General features: G+C 30.1%; 1 protein-coding gene across 8 annotated transcripts in view; it reads left to right on the top strand.

Moving 5' to 3' along the window:
* Positions 1–19,348, top strand: part of poe (E3 ubiquitin-protein ligase-like protein poe) — a 216,588-nt gene that overhangs the window by 146,620 nt on the left and 50,620 nt on the right. For all 8 annotated transcript variants that reach the window (XM_075371905.1, XM_075371903.1, XM_075371908.1 and 5 more), the window contains 9 exons: positions 1,389–1,562; positions 6,518–6,692; positions 7,855–8,011; positions 9,645–9,864; positions 12,505–12,654; positions 12,994–13,257; positions 15,352–15,596; positions 16,168–16,312; positions 16,590–16,787. In XM_075371905.1, coding sequence (XP_075228020.1) covers positions 1,389–1,562; positions 6,518–6,692; positions 7,855–8,011; positions 9,645–9,864; positions 12,505–12,654; positions 12,994–13,257; positions 15,352–15,596; positions 16,168–16,312; positions 16,590–16,787 — 1,728 coding nt within the window. The remainder of the gene's footprint in view (positions 1–1,388; positions 1,563–6,517; positions 6,693–7,854; positions 8,012–9,644; positions 9,865–12,504; positions 12,655–12,993; positions 13,258–15,351; positions 15,597–16,167; positions 16,313–16,589; positions 16,788–19,348) is intronic.

The following is a 19,348-nucleotide window of genomic DNA, read 5'->3' on the forward strand; positions in this document are numbered from 1 at the left end:
ATGTATAAATTAAATTCACTACGTTTCACTTGGAATTCTTGAAGCTTCTTCAGTTAAAAGTACACATTCATAGACATCATACAGAATTCTCTTGCATACTAAACTAAAATTTATAAACAATATATCAGCCAACAATCCTAATAATAATAAGAGTGAGAATTACGTTGCATTACCATATGTCACAGGTCTGTCTGAAAAGATTAAAAATTATTGCAAAAGGATTTTGTAATAGCCTATCAAAATTACAACAATCTGAATAGTATGTTTTCTATATTAAAATTGCCTATAGAAAAAAAATCAACAAGCCAATGTAATATACAGCAATCTGTATAAAGATTGTAATGCTATGTACATTGGACAAGCATCTCAATACCTTAAAAAAAGAACAGAAGGCCATAAATATAAAAAAAGGAAGTGACAGCGCTTGCAAAACATACAATAGAACATACACTCATTTGATTTCAACAGCACCAAAATATTAGCCAAAGAACAAAATACACATAAAAGGACTAGAAATGATATACATCAAGAAAAATACAAATGCTGCCAACAATAGAATGGACATAACCGAATTAAGCAACATATATGCTAATTAATTTATTTTAAAAAAAAAGAAGTTTTTAAGGAAAATAATGTTTAATGTTTGTAATCTTTGAGAAAAATATGTGCATAATATATAATTATCTAAAGATAAGTTGAGTCATGTGTGAGTTGGGGGATCTATTGCAATAAGGGTGGGGACAAAGCATTGTTATCTAGTATGGGTAAATCAGTTAATTTCTTAGTATGCAAGAGAATTCTGTATGATGTGTGTGCTTGCAAAACATACAATAGAACATACACTCATTTGATTTCAACAGCACCAAAATATTAGCCAAAGAACAAAATACACATAAAAGGACTAGAAATGATATACATCAAGAAAAATACAAATGCTGCCAACAATAGAATGGACATAACCGAATTAAGCAACATATATGCTAATTAATTTATTTAAAAAAAAAAGAAGTTTTTAAGGAAAATAATGTTTAATGTTTGTAATCTTTGAGAAAAATATGTGCATAATATATAATTATCTAAAGATAAGTTGAGTCATGTGTGAGTTGGGGGATCTATTGCAATAAGGGTGGGGACAAAGCATTGTTATCTAGTATGGGTAAATCAGTTAATTTCTTAGTATGCAAGAGAATTCTGTATGATGTGTGTATGAATGTATATTGTCACCTGAAGAAGCTTAGAGAATTCTAAGTGAAACGTAGAGAATTTAATTTATAAGTTTGTATAGTTGATTGGTTAACCCAAGAAATTAATAAAGATAATATTTTTAAGTAAAATATGTCTTGTTAAATATATATGTAATATATGATTTTTTTTTTTTTATAATTCAGAGTCAGGAAGCTGATGGTGTTGAAGCCGAAGCTGAAGCAGAAGCTGAAGTTGAAGTTGAAACAGAAGCTGGTAACAAACTTCATACATTACGACTTGCCATGTTAGAAAAACTTATTGAACATGTACCCTGTTTACGTGAAGTCGGTGGAGTGCGTTCTATTCCATATATGCAGGTAAGTTTTGTAATTATTAGGTTTATTCTTGTTTATGTACTTATTTCATTATTTTACTGAAGTAAAAATAAAGATATGAATCTAGTTTTTAATTAATCCATGACTGTCTAATTAATCCAAACATATAGCTAGCTCTATTTAATTTTATTCCACAGTACTAAAGAAAAGTTCTACAAGGTCTTTTAAAAATGTGTAAATCTAAGTAAGTGGCAGTGTAGGTAGGCTGGATGTCAGGAAGTTCCAGTAGTAAAAAGAGTAAGCCCAGTATAGTATTATAAAATTATCTGAAGTTATTTTTTCATATAATTATTATCTTAAATTATTATCTATTTCAAGAAGGCCAAGTCTTTTGTATTGTAAAGCTATTCACTTAAGTTTTTACAGAATTTTGATATTTTATGAAGTATTTTAATTTCTTTTAGAATCTAATTTTTTCTCTCTTGCTTGATCTCACCGTATAAGCTTGAAGCTTGTCCATGGGATATAGAAATAGAATTCTGTAGCACATGTAAAATGCCATGCCCAACCGGGATTTGAACTCTGGATCTCCGGATTAAAGGACAAGATGATCTGCCACAGAGATTGGTAGAAATGAAAAAGATGTACGAGGGTTATTTTTTTTCAAGGTCCGATCGGTCACAAAATTAAAACCACAGTGAAAATAAAAATTTTTTATTTGTAACAAGTACTTACATAGTTACGCTATTTCTCTACATAGTCACCACTCTGATTTAGACATTTGTCGTAGCATGGTACCAACTTTCCAATACCCTCGTCATAGAACAGAGCCGCCTGTGTTTTCAATCATCTTTCTATGCAGTTTTTTTTAAAAATGTTTTCCACTATCCTGAAATGATGACGCTTCAGTTTCAACTTATTAAAGTATTAGAAGTATAAATCACTTTGAGTTAGATCTGGGCTGTAGGGAGGCTGTGGAAATAGGGGAATATTTTTCTTTGCCAGAAATTCTCAAATTTTAAGTGAAGTGTGAGCTGGCGCACTATCGTAGTGCAGCAACCAATCATGTGCAATGTTCGTTCGGACTCGCTGGACCTGTTTTCGAAGTCTTTTCAAGACAGCTTTGTAAAAGGTACTATTAACTATCTATCCTGGAGGTATAAATTCTTTATGCATAATGCCACAGCTATCGAAAAAACAATCATTGTTTTCACCTTGGATCTGCTCATGGGTGCTTTCTTTGAACGTGGAGAACTTTTTGTGTGCTATTCTAAATTTTGCTGTTTAGTCTTGGGATCGTATTTGAACACATTATTCATCACCTCTTATTATGTTATCCAAAAAATTTGGCTCAATTTTGAGTCCTTCCAGAAAATCTTGACAAATTTCTACCCAGTTTGCGTTTTGCTCCACAGACAAGTTATTCAGTATGAGTTTTGGACAAATCTTTTGCATGTTCAAATGATATGTTTGGATAAAAATGCAGTTCATAGAATTTTAACATTCTCATTTTTTTTTCAATCATCCTGACACTCAATTGTTGGTCTTTCGTCATCACAGCTCACACCACTTCAGCATTTTCATTGTTTGTTGACAAGGTTGGTCTTCCAGAACAAGGGTCATTTTGTCGGCCCTCTTTGAAATCTTTGTGCCACTTTAAAACCATAGTTCTCGATAGTGGCATCTCCATAGCTTTGGTTAAAGAATCAAATGTTTCTGTGGCAGACTTGTTGAGTTTCACACAAAATTTGATAGCGTAATGTTATTCAATATTTTTCTCCATTGCGAATGTAATGAGGTTATAAAACACGACTATACATAAACAGCAGTAGTGCGCGACTGACTCAACCAGTGCAAATGAAATTAGTATGCATGTGTAGCCAAGGTCCGTCCTGTGCCTACGCACTGTTATACATCAAGGATGCTTTACATTACCTGTTTGACTGTAGTAAAATCAGTACACTTACTTTTGGGACAAACCTCATAGGAAAGCATTCATAATCATCTACATATCACAAACCTTTTAAGGTAGTTAAAGTTTTGATAATATATTTATCTGTGAGTGCAACGTATTTATATACCTCTAGCATGATAGTTTCATACTCCTGAAATTTAACTCATATCTATAAAATTTGATGAAATGCTGTTTCACCTGGATGATAATTATTAAAATAATGTTCAATAAAAATTGTCATTAGTTATAAAAGGGATAAAAAAAAGTCTGTTTTACTTGCTTCTGGATTCAGGTTTAAAAATACTAAAACAAAATCTAGTCTGTAGTGCAGTTACTTGAATTATTGTTGTAGAAGATTTGTTCGTACAATAAGGCAAGTTATATCATTTTAAGACTTACAAAAAGCTTCTTTTTTTTTTTTATTGAGTCATTTGTTACTTAACTGGTTCTAAGCTTCACTTTATTCCTTTCCATCATCTGCTACTCTTTTAACCTTAATGTAAAATTACTTGACCCAATGTCAGTTATCTGTTTTATAAATGTCAGTCTTTGTCTTTCTTTAAAATGTTTCCCCTATAAATCTAAACGTGACCAATGAGTAAATCTCTTATGTCTTAATATGTGGTATATCAATTTAATTGCCACTTTGTAAGATTCTGTAAATGTTCCTCACCTATTCGTCGTACCCTCTTCGCTTTGATCATTATCAGTCGCATAATTTTGAATACCTTCTGTGACACCACATTTCAAAGGCCTTGTTTCTTTTTTTTCTGTTTCTTGTATTGTCCATATTTATCTCCTATAAAGCACTCTTTTACAGAAATATTTTAAAGAATTTCTCGTTTCTTTTTTTACTACCTGAATTCTTTTGTTATGAAAGCCCTTGTTGCATTACTGATCTGCTTTTAACGGTTTCCGTATTAAGTCCTTCATTTGTAAATCTGTAGCCTTATTTACAGAACTCCTTTGTTCTACTGTTATTTATTTCTAATTGTAAATCTTCTTGAAGTCTATAAATTGCATTTAGGCTCTTAAATTATTTTATTGGCTGGTAAACTATCCTATTTTTTATACATGTTGTTGGACTGATAAATTAGTTGGTTCTCTCCTGCTTTCTTTGCTTTGTATGATAACGATTACATTTTTTTAAAAATCTATGGTTACTTATCCTGCTCATAAACTGATTTGTAGTAGTTTCTACAGTATCCAGGTAAGTTTATGTTATCAGTAATGAGAAATATATTTTGGAATTAATGGAAGTGGCAGGAATCACTGCAAAATAACTTGACTAAAATCTGCATTAAAACATAAAGGTAAGTAGGAAATAAAGTAGAAGAGAAGGGTCATAATGTTTTTAATAACAGAGGTAAATCTTTCTATCCGGCTGGACTATGTTCAGAAGGTTGTATTTTTATGAGCTTGTTCAGTTGAAAAGGTTGTAATAAAAATATTAAGTTCTGAATTAGGAGAAGGAGGAGTACCTTCATGAAGATCATTCAATAACTAAAGACACAAGTAGCTGTGGAGGCAAAACATTTTACTTGCCCCCAACAGATTTCAACATTTTTGGTCCACTCAAGGAGGTTCTACGTTGTAAGAAGTTTAATGCCAATAATGATGTCAAAGAAAATGTGCTAAATTGGCTCTGATATCACGGCAAAGATTTCTTTGCAGCAGGCATAAATAAATTGATTTAGAGGTGGGACATGTGTATTAATGTTCCTGGAGATAAAAATTTTAGAAGAAGGAAGGAAAGGAGATGGTAAGAACTGCTAGAATTTTTAGTGTAGTGAGAAAGATGCAGCACATAAAGTGGAGGAAACAATTGGTTATATGATAATGGCAAGAAATGATGGATTTGTGGGTGGCGAGTTAATTACATTTGAGGAAAATATAGTTGTAAAAAAGGTGAAGGCTTTTAAATGTGAAAGCATATAATGCCTTAAAACAATAAAAAGGAAGAGGAAGTATTAGTGTGAATAAGGTCTTTTAAGAAATAGTATGACTTATATGAAATATTCCACATAACTCATTCAAGAAAGACCTGGTTAAGGATAGATAAAACAGTTGTAAGACTTATGGAACTGAAATGCTATGAAATGGAAAAAAGTTGTTTCCTGGAATAAAGTTCTATTGTTGCAGTGCAAGAAAATAAACAGTTTGTTATTAGTGTTTATTATTCAGGTTTCAGTTATTATCAGTCCTATAAATTAATTACTTTTGTGTTACTGAAGTAACACATAAGAAATGTGTTACTGTTTTTCTTTTATTGTCATAGTGTCCTAGCAGCATAATAGAAACATAACATATGTAACAATACAATCATCCTATCATTTCTACAATATTTATTCAAAATTCCTTCTAATATCTGATATGCAAATTTAATACATTTGTCATGAAGACTACTATTATAATTTATGAGCTCCATAATCAATGAATTTTTTTGTTGTTTATCAGTGAAGTATAAGAATATGAATAACAAAGTAGTTTTGCACAGACATTGTTGTAGATTTATCATTCAGTGTAGTGGGTAAAATTTTGTATAGGAACTTTGTTGTACTTGAAAAACTTTCTCTTTATTAATCTTTAAAATAGTGCTTTATTCTAAAACATATCATTATTGATTTTACGCACGTGATATTTTACTTTTAATGAATTATGTTAATATTATTAAAAACAATCTTTCATTAAAGGCAGTACTTGCATCATAACTTGTTTGAGATTTTCATAGTACATGTTAGCATTTGCAAGGTATTGTGTGCCGACCTCTGTGGCACGAGTGATAGCGTCTTGGCCTTTCATCCAGAGGTCCCAGATTCAAATCCTGGTCAGGCATGGCATTTTCACACACGCTACAAATCTTTCATCTCATCTGAAGTAAATGCCTAATGGTGGTCCCAGAGACCAAGGTATTGTGTGAAGTTAGGTTTGCATTATTCATTGAATTTAAAAAATAATTATGTTTTGTGTAATACATTCTTAGAAACATTAGCCTTTGATCTCAACAATTATTTTTTTCCCTTATGATTAATTTGGGTTTTAGGTGTTGCTTATGTTGAGTTCTGATCTTGATGGTGATGAAGAACGTGATAGATCCTGTTTGGAAAGCTTATTAAATGCTATTATTGGTGAGCTGTCAATGCAACAACCAGATATTACTAATATATGTCAGCGTACACCTCAGCGGGAAGTACATCTTGTCATCATGCGACTTCTCAGTAAGTTGAATTCCTTATTATGTTTTGGAGTTTGTTTGCCCTTTTCTGAAACTAGTTGTATTATAAAGGTGAAAGCACTTTGAAAAAACAAATATAGGTCTTCTTTCCCTGAGGTCTGTTAAAAAGTATCTAACTAAAGGCCATAAAAAAAGAAGTAAAATAAAATAGCTTTCCCATCCTACTTTCCTTTGATATAGTCTGCTTATGACTCGCACACTTAACTCAGAGGTTCTTCCATTGCTGGAAGACATCACAGCCCTCTTTTGGATCTGTTATCAAGTTTGCTGACACATTCATCATTTTGTTCTCACAACTAGTGATGCAGCCACAAGATAATGCAGAGTATTCATATGGTGTAGTATGTTTACTGGCATTTGGCCTTCTGCTACATATTCCTGATGCATAACTCCTAGATATTAAAAAAATATAATCATTCAGCATAACTTTTACTTTGCTCCTTGCTTGTGTTAGTTTTTTCAGCCTTGGGGATGATGTGATTTTTATTGTGATGACAACTTTGATTTCTGGTTCATGTCCATGCATCCAAATTCATCACTGTCTACATCCATTAAAATTATGTGTGGAACTATCGCTGAATTTCTTGGATGATCAACTGTCCATTATTATTATTAACTGTTAATGGCATTTGGATTCAGCTTATTTAATTGCTTACTGGCTTGCTGATTATTCTCAACTGATGTTCGGCCATTTTGAAGATGATTATATCACTCTTTAATCTTATAGATTTGTTCCTGAAAGCCTAATCTTAAAGAATTGTTTCTTTTTTGGTATTACGTAGCTTTTGGCAGAACTTTGATGCAGTAATATTCAATATTCTGTAATTATGCACTAAGTAAAAATGGAACCTATGTATGCTAACATGCAATAAATATTTTTGTTTTTTTTCTGCTACTTATAAATTGTAATTGGTCAATAATTTTTATATTTATTTCTGTCACCTTTCTTAAATAAAGGGGAATACTTCAGTCATTTAAAGAAAAGTCTTGGGCAGTATATCTGTTGTTACTTGTATATATTAAATGCTTATTTAATTAGATAATCTGAATAACTGTTAGTACAGTTTATCTTTTAATACAATTTTAAATTAGTATGTTCTCTACTTTGTTTAACGTTTTAATTCTTAATTAATTAATTTTTTCAGGTGTTTTAATGTCACGTTCAAAGACAAGTACTAAGACTCAGGGACCTCCAGACAATTCCAGTTTTGTTTCTCAGACTACAGCTAACATGCTTCTTCAAGCTAATCTCATTGATTATTGTCTTGTTTTATTAAAAGAATTGTTAGAATATTATAAGAAGTAAGCAACTGGATTTACATGTATTTTTATTTTATTTATAACGTTAAAAAGATGTAGAATTTTTTATAAATTTTATTTTATATTTATTTTAATTATTTTTATTTTATTTTACCTTTTAATTTCTTTCTAGTCTCAAAAATTATATTTTTAAGTGATTTATTTATTTATTTAATTTATTAATTTATTTATTTAGTGATGATGTCAAGATAAGATAATGTGTAAATATCAAGAATCGTGTAGGCTGATTCATGATTTTTCTTGTTGACTGTTGTATCTGTGTTAAAGCTACAATATTCATTTAGTTATTTAATTATATTTTTTATTAAATTAATATTGATATTTTTGTTATTAGCTTATTTCATGAAAATAAATTTCAGGAAGTAGTTATGGAATTATACTATGTTCAGATGAGAAACTGCTTTCAAAGGTTGCTTTGAGAGCAGCAGTTGAGACAAGTACTTTACTAGTTGTAAATGTTATTTACCCTTGTCAGAATACTACATTGCAGTAACAGGTTTTTAAGAGGTAATTTATAACTGCATTGTAAAAGTAAACTGTTATTTATCAATAAACTAGCAACAAATTCAGAATATTGTAGAAGAGAATATGTACTGTGCATTCATCTTTCTTTCATCATTTTGTCACCTGAAATCTCTTCCAATAAAAGTTATACTAACACAAACAGCATTACTAATATTATTTTATAAGAGATTGTCAATTTATGAACATAATTATTTATTGAAATAAACCTTGTTAAGTAGTGGCAATTCAGTCTTAATGTCACCTCTCTTTCAAATTCATATGCAAGTTTTATTAAAACAGTTTTTGCCATACATACATAATTCCTTAACAAGAAAAACAAGTGTAAACCATTTGATCATAAATGTTATAATCAGACATTTTACTGTAATCGACTCAAATTGAAATAAATAAAACTGTTGAAGCAAAAACCCCTTCTGTTTATTTTTTTTACAGATTACAAATGTGAAATTAAACTGCATGTTAGAAATTATTTTCAGATGCAAATTTAATTTATAATATAGCACATACATAATAATTGCTAACAAAGGTTATGTAAATCTTTTATGTATGAAAGCCATGATACAGTAGAATTTTTGTTACAGTTAATGTACCAAGAATGGTTTATCTAATTTTGATTAATGAAATAAAAGACAAATAAAATTTAATCTTTAAATTTCATGATTTAATCACAACTCAAAATACATGAAAAATGATGTAATTATTCTACGCTCTCTATTTAAGTTCACTCAATAACAAAGTTATTTGGATACATTTATGTCTAAAATCATCCTTAAAATTCTAAACATTTGTAAAAGAATTATTCTGATCAACATAGTATTTTTTTATTTTTATGCAAACATGTTTGTACATATACACATACATACATATGGAATTAGATTCATTCAAAAAATAATTTTTTTATTATTCCTTTAAAATTACTTATTTTATTTTGTTTAGCTTGGTGGTTTCTTATCAATATCCTTCCATTATTATTTGTAATCGGCTTAAGAGATATTACTTTAATTCATTATTTTAAAAAACCTAAATGAAATTGATATGTTAAGAAATTAAAATTAATTAAAATCTCTTTTACATGATTGTGTATTTACAGTTGCTCTGTGGAAGACTCAGGAAATGTAATTGGTGGTGTTTTATTAAAGCCGCATCTTCCATCTTCACCACCAGATATGTCACCATTCTTTTTACGGCAGTATGTTAAAGGTCATGCAAGTGATGTTTTTGAAGCTTATCCACAGTTGTTAACTGAAATGGCCCTTCGTTTACCATATCAAGTTCAGAAGCATGCTTCTACTTCTATAAACTTTGAACAGGTATGATTGGTCCATTATTTTACTTAAAATAAGTAAATACTTTTCAGTACTTTGTACAAATAGTTTTTTCATATCTTTCACATGTCTATTATTATGTGTACATAAGTAGAATCAAAATATTATTTTAGATGTGGTATGGTATAAATCGGAAATTATTTACTTTGCATAATTTAAAAATAATATCATAATTGGATCACTTAAACCTACATTTTTGCTTATTTATTTAATTTCATTTTGTTTTTGCATTTACTGAATGATGGATTATGTACCCACTTTAATAATTGTTTCTGCTGTAATGGAATTTCTGTTCAAGCTCTTATTTTAAGTCATTGCTGCTATTTATAGAATTCTTCTATAAACTTAACTTCTTTTTTATCTTTTCCAAAAAATTATGTAATGGTAATTATTTTTGCTTGTAGTTCGTCATTGTTGCATTTGTATAACCTTTTTCAGTTTAAATTACTAATTGTAGTGGCCATTTATATTTGTAATTTATTATTTTTTAATTGCTTTAAAAGGGTTTATTATTATATTAATAAACTGTAAAAGTTGCTTAATTTTCAAACTAAATGCAATATCTTATTTTTGATTTTTTCTCTGCATTTTATATACAGTGTTTTGGTAAAATAATAGTGGGGTTTTAAATGGTTATATCTTCAGAACAAAACATTGTAGAGAGATGAAATGTATGTTAAGTGAAAGAGAAACACTCCAAGTTTATGTGTGCCAAAGCTAGTGCATGTTGTGTTTTCAGTACACCCAAGCAGCATGTCCACATTAGTCATCATGTTTGCAGTGCAGAGGAAGGCTTGCTATGTTTGATTCAGTTACACGTGTTAGGTGTGAATACCGTTTTGTATACAATGAAGACCTTCCCACGTGAAAATAACATTCAGTGATGGACAAAAACTCAAACAGTCAGCCTACTGAAGTAAACACGTCCAGGATGGCCCTCAGTGTCTTACGAAACGATTAAAGCAGTGCGAACAAGTTTCTTGTGTAGTCCAAAGAAATCCATGCAGAAGTGTTTCAGACAGTTGGACATTCCTGAAACAATAGTTCACAATATATTAAAAAGACAGTAACATTTCACACTGTGTAAAATTCAGGTGTTTCAACAACTTTACCCTCAGGAAAAAGTAAAACAATTTGATTTATTTTGCTGTAGACATTTTGGATAGTTAGAACAGGATGATGATTTGAAATTAATTATGACCGTATTGGGTACGCTTGATGTTTCTCCCTTAGCCCTGCAGATTTCAAGATGATATTCAGTCTCTTGCCATACATGGCAGAGAATATCTGGAGTGATAGAAGAAACAGCTTCGGTGATCCTTACTTTTAAATGGTCCAGATTTTGAACTTGAATATACTTGTGTTTTTACATAACTCCAAACTTAGAAATCTGTGAAAGATTTGGAGACCATGGGGGCCAGGCAATTCATCCTTCTCGTCTGACCCATTGCTTAGGAAATGTTTTGATAAAAAAAATCCTGTACAATTGCAGCAAAATCTGTAGGAGCTCCTTCTAACTGGAAAATAAAATTCTCCGGTATTTGGGGTGCTGCATACCCATCTAACATGTCCAGGAAGATGTTCCACGGTATTGTTTTTTCAGCAAAATAGAAGGAACTAATAACTCTATTCTATCCAACAACACACCATATATTCACTTTTTCACTGTCACACTGACGTTCAATAATGGAATGTGGAGGTTCACAGTACCACATGTGTAAATATTATGCTAGTGTACTAGTCTAAAAACATTAAATGTTGCTTCATCACTAAATGAACTTATTTAATAAAAAAATCATCATCCTTTTTTTTAATTTAATGTGTAATATTTTAAAAGAAAAAGTTTAACTGATAAAAACCCTAGAAAGCGCTATTACAAAAAAAAACAGTAAGCATAAGGTAAGAAGCATTTTTGAATTCTGTACTTGGTAGTAAACTGTTTTTAAACTTTTGGCTTAATTAGTACAGAGGGGAATATAGACAAATACAATTAAAAAAAAAAATGGTTTTGCTATATTTTATATATATATATATATTATATATATATATATATATATAATTAACTGATAATTATTTGACCACTGCTTGTAAAACTTGTTTCTGGGTAATTCTGCATCTGACTTAAATGTGCCAAACTTAACTTAAAAATATGTCTTATCAAATATTAGTTTTAAACAATGTTTATAAATAAATAAGAAAAATAGTATCAGATTAGTAATCAGATAAATTTTTTTTATTTTCTCTTTGAATTGATAAATGTAACAATCTTGTTTAATTTTTTATCTGTGTGGGATCCCTTTACTGTATCTGCTTATATTTGTTTTGCTTCATTTACATGTTGCTACTAGTTAAATTTCTTTGATATATTTTTATATGTACCTCTTTTTTAGCAAAATCTTATAATTGCTTCTTTTTTTATAAATCATGCCATTTTACTAGTGATTTTAGGGAATGATACCTTTCAGTTTGTTTGCCCATTGTAAAACTTAGAAATTGCTTTAGATATTTTATTCAGAATATCATACTAACAAATCACCAAATTGAACAATATGTTAACAGTTTGAGAAATATATTAAGGATGTTATATTTAAACATATTTATAATATTTGTTTATACTTCTTTCAGGCTTGGTTTTATAATCTATGTGAATATATGATGACTCAGCAGACACCATTTGTTCGACGTCAAGTGAGGAAATTACTTCTTTATATTTGTGGTGATAAAGATAAATATAGACAGCTGCGAGATCTTCATTCACTTAAATCACATACGAAGGTATTACAACTATACTTAAAATTTAAAATTAATTTTATTCTTCTTTTACTTAATAACTTTTTCTTGCAAAAAATAAAAACACATTTGATCTAATATAGGTAATGATAAATAATTAAACAATTGAATTCACTGATTAAGTAAGCGGTCTTCAGGAATTTAATTTGTAATAAATTAAATAATTATTAAACGCGGAAATGTGATATTAAAACAATGTTTTAAAAGATACATTTATTTTTTAAAAATGGTATAAAAGAATAAAATATTTGATCTCTTACTACAAATTAGTTACGAATTTGTATTGTGTTATAGTAATTTCTACTTTATTATTTTGTCAAACAGGCAGTAAGAGAATGTTGTGGTTCTGGAGGCATTTCCACTGGCAGTTTATCTTATGATGCTTTAGTTGAATTAATGGAACACTTGAAGGCATGTCTTGAAGTCACAACTACTTCAGGTCGTACAGCTAATTGGCAGATGTACTGTTTAGAACAAGATCAGACTGTGCTTTCATTCCTTTTGTCAGTCAGTTGTGAACTGGAAGAAGTTGTAGCTGCACAAACCATACTGCAGTTATTACAGTCTGCTATTTGTCCATCTTCACCTGTAAGTTACCTAATTAATAGGTTTATTTTGAAATTAGATTTAGAATTTTTTGTGTTTGTGTTAAGCTATTTACTGCATAATCCCAATCGTCAGAACTATCACTTGATTGTATGTATCCATTATGTTTGTATTAACAATAAAATTTATGGTATTAACATCATTGATATATAATCAGTCTCTGCTTATGTAGAAGCCCAATATTTTATATTCTTGTCAAAGTCAATATTCTGTATGAAAAGTTGAGTAGGATTGATTGTCTGTACTGTTTAAATAATAATAATAATGACAGTCTTACCACACATTGAGGGATTCTTTTCACACTTTGATCATGCTTTATGTTATTAATGTACAATCATAATGTTAATATGATTGTATTATTAATCTTTATATTGTATTATTACATGTATTTGCTTTTTGTACCCATTGGTGGTTTAATTATGATCAGTTGAAATTACAGATCCATTTATAAAGGTCTGGAACTATTTAAATAGTGTCCAAATAGTATTTAAATTTACAGGTTGGCCAATAATGCAAATTGATATCTTCATAACTTAATTGACAAAATGTAAATTTTATATCATTCTACTTTGGTATTAATTCAAGTAAAATTATTTACAATGGATATCTCTGAAGTAAAGACTGCTGGGAAATTTCTCTTAAGGTTGGCAGACCTGTATCATTCATGGTTAGGCTGGTAATGCACATAACTGCATTGTTGTCAGGTGTCACATTGTACTAGTATCTTTGATTGTTTTATTACATTATAAAATGAATAGGAAAATCGATGTTGCTGCCAACTTGTCTTTTGGGATCGATTTGTCATACTGTTGATTGATTTCATACCACATGCGACTATAAACACAGAAGCCTACATGCGAAACTACATAAGTTATGGCATGCCATTCAAAATCATCATTGCCCTGCTGCACGATAATGCACATCCACATATTACAGGTCCAACAGGTGATTTACTGAGAACATTTGGATGGAAAATTTACAATCGCCCACCATATAGTCCAGACTTAGCTCCTTCTGATTATCATTTGTTGGGGAAATTGAAAGAAATTTTTAGTGGTAAGCATTTCGCGGGTGACAATGAACTTAAAAAATACTGTTAGTCAGTGGCAAGGTTATATTTAAGTTGGTGTGTTGCTACGATAAATGCTTTAATTCATATGGTGATTATATAGAGAAGTAGTAAAAGGTATGTAGTTTAAGAGAAGTAAAAAATATTTATAAAGCTTTCAGAATACATTTTTTTTTACAATGACAACACTTTACTTTAAAGATAACCTCTCATATTTACATATTTGTTGAGTGTATTTTAGGATATTTGAGTAGCTGATTGTTCATGAGCTGTGAATCAGCATTATTACATTTTGCATAAAACTTATTTAAAATATTTACAGAGACTTGGGCAGTAATGGAATAAGTTCAATAAGTTTTTAATTACCACTGTATCAGCTCTACACATTATAAATAGTTTGAGCCATTTAAGGAGAGTTTTCAATTAAGGCCCTTGATATCATGTGATGGTGCTCATGTTACATGAGTTTTTGAAATTGTGTATTCCAATTTTCACCTAACAACTCAAGAGTAACAGAAGGATAGATCATCAGGCATTTGACATTCTCTAAAAATTGCATCATCTGGTAATGGCAAAGTTTGAATATTAACAGAAGAAATAATTAAACATTTCTGCCATTATTTCTGTATAAACATTCTATAAAAAAATAACCATATTTCTTTGATCGTGATCATGTTATTCAATAAATTGTCATTTTGTTACTCTCCTTACTGTATTTCAACTTTTTTAACTACATAAGGACTTTTATTACTTTTCTTTCCATCAACTGATATGGTATTAATTTGACATGCTTTCATACATTTAAATTAGTTAGTAAAATCATTCACGTCATCCGAGTAGTAAAATCATTCACGTCATCAGAGTCAGTATTGCAAATTTATCACAACATTCAATCCATTTCCAAATTCTAATTTGTGCTCAGCCTTGATAGTTATGTTAAACTTTGTTAATTAAAATTTTTCTGTTTTATTTAATTTAATATTTTTTAAAGAATAATTTTTTTTTAGGAAAACAAGAAAAGTGAAAGCAAGAATGGTAGTAGTGGAGGCACTAGCAGCAGCAATGGAAGTGGAAGTAATAAGGAGAAGGTTGAAGCCGATAAAGAACAGTCTAATTGTCAAGCATTGGTTAGACAGTTGAATAAAACTGTTGATCGTGAATTGTTAACACGATTTGTACGAACATTCTTATTAGATACAAATGCAACTAATATACGTTGGCAAGCTCATGGTCTTATACTTGCTATTTATAAGTAAGTATACATTGAAAATAAGCAATAAATTACTTTCCAATTTAACCTTTTATGTATTTGTAATATTGTATTTTTCTGTTGCTATTTCATCTTAAGACGTTATTTGATTTTTAAATGATCACTTAATTTGTTACATTTATTATTATTACTAAACTTAGAGATCTGAATAATAATTTTATTAATATATTTATGTTTTGTGTTACTGCTACTTGTGTTTTGTGATTGGAGAACAGAGACTACATTAGTCGATATAGTCTTTACTTCACCAAGAGATCAAAACATAATCTACACATATGTCAGGTAGCTTAGGTAATATTTCATTTATGATTAATGGTTAAATTAATGTGAGTTTATGTGGTGCAGTTGTAAGTTTGTATTAAAATAATAACAATTATAGCATGAAGCAAACATTGAAGAAAGTATAATTATGTTTTTAAATTGAATTTTTTTTTACCAGGCTGAAATTACCCATGAAGGCTAATAGGTTATGCAGTAAAAACTTTGTAATTAGTGTTTTTGACCTTTAAAATTGTAAGGATTCATTACAATCAATGTACTTTTCATTTTTCAGAAACTCTGATCCAACACAGCAAGGTGCTCTTTTGGACATGTTGTGGTCGTTATGGCCAAGGCTACCAACATACGGTCGTAAAGCAGCACAGTTTGTAGACTTGTTGGGATACTTCTCAATTAAATGTACCAGTGCTAGTTCCAAGGTATAATTTTAATACATTAAAAGATTTTCAAATGCAAACATTAAAAGGGGATTTTCTTTATAGTTATTGAATTTGTGGGAATGTGAATTCATTTGATATTTTTTTCAGTTTATAGCAACTAATAAACATTTTAAATTATAATTGAAACAATTTTTATTTAAATTAAAATTGAAGCTCATTTATTGTAAATGTTTGATTAATTACTTTAAGTTATTGAAAAATTATTGTTAGTGCCCCTTTTATATTGTAATACTTATCAATCATTTGTTATTTTCAGATGAGTGATTACATAGAACAAGCAGTCAGTGTTTTACATGCAGAAAATGAATTATTAGCCCATCATCCAAATGCCAATTTATATACACATCTTGCTCAGTTTGTTGAACTTGATGGATTCTATTTGGAGAGTGAACCATGCCTAGTTTGTAATAATCCTGAAGTACCTTATTCAAGTGTTAAACTTTCTAGCATTAAGGTAATATTTATTTTTTATAAGATGAAAGTTGTATTTATTTGTGTAAAACTTTCGTACAAAATTCATCATTTTCCATTCTTTGCAAATGTTTTTCATATAACTGTTTTTAATGATGATGATACAGAAGTAATAATTTTCTTTTTTTTAATTTTGTAGTTAATAGATACAGTGTGATTGTGATCTTAATGCTTTACATCAGTGTTTCTCAACCTGTGCGGCTAGCCTCCCAGAGGCAGGCATGATAACACTAAATGGGGAGTGCGAGCATATTGAAAAGAAAATCTTACTAAAAAATTTATTAATTTACTGAAAGGAAAGCAAAAGAAAATACATTCTGACATAATAAATAGTAAAATACACATTTACTCCGATATAATACACTTATAAATAGGATTGTATCAGTACTGCAAAATGTATCTAATACTTAACTTAATACTAAAAACAATAATAATTATTATTGACCCCTTGGGCTTGTCGTGCAGACCAGAGTTCTTTTTCTATATTTGAGATATATATTTTGTCTTAAAGCAGCTACTGCAGAGAATCTGGTTTTGCAAACATAGGATGTTGAAAATGATAATGCTATACAAAATGCTCTTTTTCAGTGCAGAAAACTTATCATCCACCTCTGCCCAAAATTCAAAGAGTGATTTATTACTAAATTGTCTTTTGATTTCGCCACTTGCTATGAAGTTATGAAGATTTCTTCTTTGGCAGATGAGAGCCTTTCAGGAGTATTTTGAAATGGATCCCTAACCCACTCATAACTTGTTATCAAGTTGTCGTCAGCAAGTAAATATTTTATAAAATTCTTTGCCAGCATGGCTAAATGATTTTCAGTGGTTAAAAAAACAACTTTCACATGTTGTTCTTTCTTCTTCCTTGTAAATTTTAACACGTTCATCCACATTTGCAAACATCTCTAGGGCTTTTTGCTTTAAATTTCAGCTCTACAATTCCAATTTTTACAAAAAGCATTTACTTGTATCAATTGTATCCAACATATGTGTACTTGCTCCTTGCAGTTGAAGATTAAAGGTATTTAATTTCTCAAATATGTCAACCAAGTAGCTCAATTCCATCACTAATAAACCATCTTGAAACTTCTTGGCTTCTGGTTGGTAAAGCTGAATTTTCTGCACCCATGTCTTTTCAAAGTGCAGAAAAGATTCTTGATTTTAGGGGGGTCTCATTCTGATATAATTTACAACGGTTACAAACATTGTTAGCACAGTATTCAGACCAGGACTCATTTCTTTGGAAACGAGAGCTTCTCTGTGGATCAAACAATGTGTCAAGACACTGGAGAATTTTGTCAATGCAGCAGATGCTTGTCAATGCATCGATCTGCTGCATTGACAAGTATCATAAGTCAATATTTACTTATTCTTGATAACACCAGTCAACATGATTTTTGTCTCATGAGTATCAGTATGTGTACTTAATACAGTATTCAAATATGTATTTGGAATTTCTTCATCACCCACAATTTTTTTATTTTAATTTTTTTTAAATATTTTAAAACCTTTTTTTGTTCATTTGTCCATTGTCAAGTAAAGGCTCCTAGAGCATTGTAAATATGATCGAACCAAATGAGCTAACTCAAAGGGTAGCGTTGCTACTGTTGTGAATGTTTAGATGTGTATAGACATGTACAAATGTGATGTAGTGTAGCACACATTCATCATAATTGATGCCAGTTGTGAAATCGTAGTGAACCAGTGAACAAGTCGTTGTAAGTGCTTTGTGTATTACATATTTACAACTTTTGTTTTAATTAGTTGTTAGTTACAAAATGCCTACAGTTTGTTTAAATCATCCTAACAATTTTTGTTATGTGTGTGGTAAAGTGTCGCTCAAGTCCCAAAAGCGAAACCTTATTCCATTAGTAAAAAAGGGTTATGAACCTTATTTTGGGTGTAAAGTCGGGGACCAAACAAAGGCCTGGGTCCCAGATATCTGTTGTTTATATGTTCTAGGCTTCTCACTGCATGGAAAAATGGCACATGCCACATGCCATTGCTATCCCTATGATTTGGAGGGGACCCAAAGATCACTCTTCTGACTGTTATTTCTGTTGTAACAAACATTAAAGGGATTACGTGAAAATCAAAACATACAGTGGTGTACCCTAACTTGTAATCTGCAATGAGACCAGTTCCACATAGTGAATTGCCCATACCACAGCCTTCAGAACATGTGACATTAAATGAAGAGAGCTCAGAGTTTGATTGAAGTAAGGAAGAAAAAAAAACAGATTCTGGTGATACAACCTTTGAATAAAGTAGTTCATATGAGCCTCCTCATTTTCTGACTCAAGAAAATCTTAATGATCTCTTACGAGATTTAAAGTTATCCAAAAAGCCAGTCTGAAATGCTTGCTTCCATGCAAAAAAAGGTTGAAATCTTCTTCAAAAAAATACAAAGATATATACTTATCGTAATCATCATTCTGAATCTAAAGACTATTTTTCTGAAGAAAATGGTTTAGTGTTTTGTAATGACATTTCTTCTGTAATGACACTTTGTAATGAACGTAACTCAACAAAATGGCGCATGTT

Source organism: Lycorma delicatula, chromosome 7, assembly GCF_047948215.1.
Source record: "Lycorma delicatula isolate Av1 chromosome 7, ASM4794821v1, whole genome shotgun sequence".
Taxonomy (NCBI): domain Eukaryota; kingdom Metazoa; phylum Arthropoda; class Insecta; order Hemiptera; family Fulgoridae; genus Lycorma; species Lycorma delicatula.